This window comes from Oncorhynchus mykiss, chromosome 17 (assembly GCF_057628025.1).
Source record: "Oncorhynchus mykiss isolate SJ-2025 chromosome 17, ASM5762802v1, whole genome shotgun sequence".
Taxonomy (NCBI): domain Eukaryota; kingdom Metazoa; phylum Chordata; class Actinopteri; order Salmoniformes; family Salmonidae; genus Oncorhynchus; species Oncorhynchus mykiss.
In genome coordinates, this window is record NC_143038.1 from 14736743 (window position 1) to 14742742 (window position 6000).

The 6000-nt window shown below is 40.1% G+C and overlaps 1 protein-coding gene across 1 annotated transcript in view; it reads right to left on the minus strand.

Moving 5' to 3' along the window:
* The window catches only part of egln1 (egl nine 1-like protein), a 46090-nt gene extending 44312 nt beyond the window's left edge, over positions 1-1778 (minus strand). The window contains exon 1 of the mRNA XM_090204178.1: positions 1498-1778. Within this exon, the coding sequence (XP_090060304.1) occupies positions 1498-1500 (3 nt within the window). The 5' untranslated portion in view covers positions 1501-1778. The remainder of the gene's footprint in view (positions 1-1497) is intronic.
* Positions 1779-6000: the final 4222 nt, after the last annotated feature.

The following is a 6000-nucleotide window of genomic DNA, read 5'->3' on the forward strand; positions in this document are numbered from 1 at the left end:
ACTAGGCAACAAGTCAGTTAAGAACAAATTATTATTTACAATGACGGCCTAGGAACAGTGGGTTAGCTGCCTTGTTCAGGGGCAGAACGACAGACTTTTACCTCGCCAGCTCGATGATTCGATCTAGCAACATTTTGGTTACTGACCCAACGCTCAAACAACTAGGATACCTGCCGCCCCAAATTACACAATCGTGTACACAGTGGTGTTGACTTTACCTGAATAATTAAGTGAAGTGTACTGAAATGTTGTCGACTTTACTTAAATATAATATGTTATTGTAACATAACACTTTTGAGTGAAGTCACTTTTGAGTGAAGCTAACACACAAATGAGTTAAGCCCTGTCACGCATGCTCCTGCTCCTCCTCTCTGGTGCTCGATGGCGCCAGGCTTCCCATCATTACGCACACCTGTCACCATCATTACGTGCATCAGCGCTTCATGGGACTCACCTGAACTCTATTACCTTATTGATTGCCTCCCCTATATCTGTCACTTCCTAAGTTTTTTCCCTGTGTCTGCATTAAGGTTGTTTTGTTCCCATTGTCCAGACGCTGTCCCTGTTTTGTTATTTACTAAATATTCACTCCATGCACTTGCTTTTCATCTCCCAGCGTCTGTCCTCACAAGCTCACTTGAACATGAAAACTTGCTACTCAAATGGCTTAAGGAAACCGATTGCACTAAACCTATTAAGTTGCAACAACTCAACACACTTTAAACCAATTAAGCTGTGGCAACTCAATATACAGTAATTTCATAACAAAACTACATAAACACATGTATGATGGAAAGATGGCCCAAAAACATGGTCTTTATGAAATAAAACTGTTAATTAGGACACATTATTCAAATGTTCTATGTCCCAGAAATTACGTCTTAAACACGCTTCTAAACATGAATAATGTAATTCATAAATTCAGTCAATACAAAAAGTAAATTCACCAATATCAATTCAAATTTCCTCATTGCCTCCTATAAGGTTACATTTGGGGGGTTGGACTTTCAGTTTACTTCCTGGAATTGACCCCAACCCCAACCCTGAACTCCTCTGATACATTTCCCATACAGTATACTCTGTATAGTCTTTCTATTGTGGTTATGAAATAACAATTATAAGGTTATAAGAAGGTTTTCCCAAGAAGGTTTTACACACACACACACACACACACACACACACACACACACACAGTCACGTCCTGACCTTAGTTCCTTTTGTATGTCTCTATTTTAGGTTGGTCAGGGCGTGAGTTGGGGTGGGCATTCTATGTTTTGTTCTATGTTTGTATGTCTATGTGTTTGGCCTGGTATGGTTCCGAATCAGAGGCAGCTGTCAATCATTGTCTCTGATTGAGAACCATACTTAGGCAGCCTGTTTTCGCCCTTGAGTTGTGGGTAGTTGTTGTTTCACCTGACCGGACTGTATTTTTTCTTTCATTCACTTTGTTAGTTTGTTTTGTGTGTTCAGTTCTAATAAATTAACATGGACACATACCATGCTGCATATTGGTCCGATCCTTCCTACTCCTCCACAGACGAAGAGGAGAAGCGTTACACACACACACACACACACACACACACACACACACACACACACACACCTTCTCTCTCTCTCTCTCTTTTTATATCTCCCTCTCCCTTCCTCTCTCACACCACAATCTCCCTTCTATCTGTGTCGTGGAGGTATGCTCTTGCAACAGATGGAGACAGGCCAAGTGATAGCAGCAGCGTTGAAAGGAGCCATCCAACATTCGACGAAGCTACGTGTCAGACTGTGGCCAAAGAATGGAGAGATATCACATTCTTTGATGTTAATTGCCGCAGTAAAAATAGATCCAAGTGCTAAACCCTCCTTCCTGTGGCTATTGGGCCTGTAGCTATTGTTTACTGATGGGCCGCTCAAGACCTCATATGACCTCATTTGTGTTCATGGTTGTCATTAAGAGTCTCATCTAGCTGATGAAATGCTGGCTAAACTGTGTTGATTTTGTGGCTCAGCTACTTTTCTGCTCTTTTATATGTGCTTGATGATTTACAGTTAATGTACAGGCTACAACCTTTTCCTTGTTTTTTCCCTCGGTGTCACAGTGTATCAAATGTACTGGATGGAGATTATTTTGAGGTGATATTGTACCGTCTATAATTCTGTGGTTGGGTGCTAATCATCATAAGCAAAGTTCACAATATAAGAGAGAGAAAAAAGTGCAAAATTAGAGGAAAACTGATCTACTGGTGAAAATATACAAATGTAAAGATACCACATAGTATTTATTTCTCCTCCACTATTTAATTCAAAATGCAGTGTCACACAAACAGCACAGCATATCTTGATGTCAAATGTCAAGTCAATGACGTTATAGTCACCATAACAAAAATGTCTGTCATCTCATCAATTCAAAAGAGCTGTCACGAAAACCACACAAACATGCTTCCAGTAGAGGTCGCTGTAATACAGGCAATTGGTGCTCAGCAAATTCAGTCTTACATACAGTACAGTACAGATAGAAAATAAAATGTCACTACAAAACTGTTTGAAAAAGCACCACATCAATTGACTGAAGTCACTATTCCTGCAGTGTTGTCGAGGTTAATGAAATTAAACAAGCACCCTCTATGCTTACTGTAACTCAGACCAGTATTCAGTTGTTGCAGACACAGATAGTGGGTTTTTCTACATTGCGCTTTCAGACATACATTTGATGTTTGTCCCAGTTCGATGGGCAGGTTCACCTTAGACCATAGTTAACTAGACCATAGTTGTGTTGGGTAGGCATGAAAGGAGGGAAACGCACCTAAATGGAGTGAAATGGGGAGGTACTATCTGTACTTGTCCAATAAGAACTGCTTGTTTTAAAACATTTAAAAACATTTTCTATTGTATGTCCTAATGAACACGACCCAAACTTGGGCTCATCAGTGCTCCAATTTAGATTTTGTGAAGTTACACTCCCGCCTGGTGGATGAATGCATTGCAACAGGTCAACAAGGAGTCTGTCTGGTCGACAATCTGCGCCTCTCGTAGTCGGTGGGGAGGGGCTCCTCCTCTCATGATTTACACAAACCAACTCCCATCTGCCAGTGTGCCCTAGTTGCATCACTTTGGCGCATGTGAAATTTGTAAACAGAAATCACCCTTGTTGCAAAGTGAAATATATGTGAGAGCTGAGAGCCAAGGGACAGCAGTTGCCCGGAACCATAGTCAAAATAGAAACTTGTTATTTTTTGGGGGGGTTGTTTATTTGATCTATCCCTCCTGTTTCTGATGAGTCCGTGTTGAACATTGCCTCTGTCAGGGCCCTCACGCTTGGCCTCCCCACGACAAGATTTGGAGAACTCTCCGCCACCTCTGTGTTGCTTAATTGGTGTGACCTTTTCCCTCTCTTTTCTCTCCTTTTTCTCTGTTCTCTCTCTCTCTGTTCTCTGTCTCTCTCTCTTTTCTGGCTACAGCGAGTTTGGCCATTATCTGCAGGCATAAAGTATCTCTCTGCGTGTGTGTTTGCGTGTGAACGGAAGGTTCATGACCTTGGTTAAAACATTCTGTACACTTGATTCATCTCGTGGTCAAAGTTTCCAGTCGGCTGGATTTCACAAGCTATAATCAATGCATGTAGGCTACAGTATGATGAAAATGGAGGAAGTCATATGGTTATGCTTATGGTGAAAATGCATGCACAGTTTTGCAAAAATGGAGCAAGTTACATGGTTATGGTTATCCTTACGTTTATGGCTATGGTTAAGGTTATGCTTATTATTACAGTTTATTTTAAGTGTGCTTATTGGTTTATTATTCTCACAGATGTAATTGGTTGTGATTTATTTGAAAATATACCGAAACAGCGAGCACATGCAAAAAACATATATGTCTGAGACCCATCAAATCAAGCTTTATTTATAGATCACATTTCAGACTTGGAATGCAACGCAATGTGCTTCACAAGGGGAAAAAAATGTAATAATGAAAATAAAAGCTGTATTAAGCTGTAAAAAGTATTTACTACACAACAAACATAAGATTAAAAAAAACTAAAATAATGACAAAAACTGAAAAACTAAAAAAGCAACCTAAGGAAAAGTAAAGCTAAAAATGTGTTTTAAGATCTCTTTTAAATATGTCCACAGTTTCGACCCCACTCAGGTTCTCTGGCAGGCTATTCCAGAGGCCTTGGAGCATAATAACTAAATAATGCTTCTCGATGAGTTTGGGATGGTTAAAAGGCCAGTGCCAGAGGACCTGAGGGACCTACTGGACACATAAAAGCATTTCTGATATGTATTGGGGTGCAAATAAAATTATCTTAAAATTATTCCGAAACTCACAGGCAGCCAGTGCAGAGACCTTAAAACCGGTGTACTGTGTGCTCTCCGTCTGGTCGTGGTCAGTACCCGTGCTGGAGCATTCTGTATGTTTTGCCAATGGCTTCCTTCGGTAGACCAGATAGGAGAGCATTACAGTAGTCAAGCTCTCCTGTCTGGACTACCCAAGAAAGCCATTGGTCAACTGCAAAACATACAGAATGATGCAGCACGGGTACTGACCAAGACCAGACGGAGAGCAAACATTTAATCGGTTTTTAGGTCTCTGCATTGGCTGCCTGTGTGTTTTCTGAATGTGAGTTTACAGTAGTCAAGCCATCACTGCCAAGACTTTATTGTAATTTCCTTCTTTTTATTTATTTAGTTTGTTTTCTAGCTACTACCAGTCTGCATGTCACAGTGTTTTGGGGTGGCAGCACAGTGACCTGATTCTTAAGTAATGAATCTTTAAGCAGTAGGCTGATTCAAGTCCCAAATGGTTAAATTTGCCTTGCTCATGTGAGGGTTATTTGTAGCAAGTTTAACTTTTCACACCATTACTCAAGTAGCACATGCTTCCAGAGATTTCCCATGTTTTTTTGTGAATTCATAACGCTTTCTGTCTCTTTCACAGACTGTTTTATATTTGTAGTTTTTTCCAAATGTTATTTTCTCCCGTGGCTTCTTGCCCCAGTTGTGAGTGAAGCTGTAAAATAGGCCTACTGTGCACTATGAGGGGTGTGCTTGTGTGTGTTTGTGCGTGTACTTATTGTCGTGTCTTTGGCTATGCCGGATTAAGTGACATGACATGCTATTCTATAAAATAATTTATCCGTAATTAATATTACCTGATTGAGCTAATCATGTAAATGTAATTAACTAGAGAGTAGGGGCACCACTAAATAATATTTATAGAGCTGTTATCTTCCGAATAAACTCTTAAAGACCTAGTAATATTTTACATCAACAGCAGTCAATATTAATCGTCACCTTAATTCAGTCTCATCTAAAAGTTGTAAATTCTTGGTTATCTGCACGAACCCTGTCTAACAAGTTGAATCAGCAATACAAAATTGGGTTTAATTATTTATTTACTAAATATCTAACTAATCACACAGAATTACACATACACATAAATAATCATAACTTGATTACAAATGACGTCATAAAGGAAAATGTCCCTGGCGGGCAGAACGGATATGTCAGCTTGTTACACAAAAGAAAAGGGGCTGGGTTTGAGTGAAAGAGCGGGAAGACTGAGGAACAAAGGGCGAAGCTGTGCTATCGTAAATACAATATCTTATGCATTCTAAATTACCGCCCATTTGGAAAAGGAAAATGCAATAAATATTTACTCTGAGCTGCACTTCAGTAGGTTGGTGGTAGATGGAAGGCCATGTTGCCAAACCGAGTCCTTTGTCCTTTGAATAATGTCTCTGGTGGTCAATTGGATACGTTGTAGAGAAGTCGTTGTGTGATAGACGGGATACTCTGTCTGTTCCTTCCTAACCCTCGTTTGCAGCAGCTGTTGCTAACTCAACAGCTAGGAGGTATCACTTCTGTAGTGAATAAGAGTTCAAAGTTCATACCATTCGCAACCAAAGCTCACGCTGATATTGGCTTCATTCTGTAGTTATTATCTGAACCATTCTGACATCGGACAGTCATCCTCACATCCTCGGAACAGGAGGTTACATTGTCATCA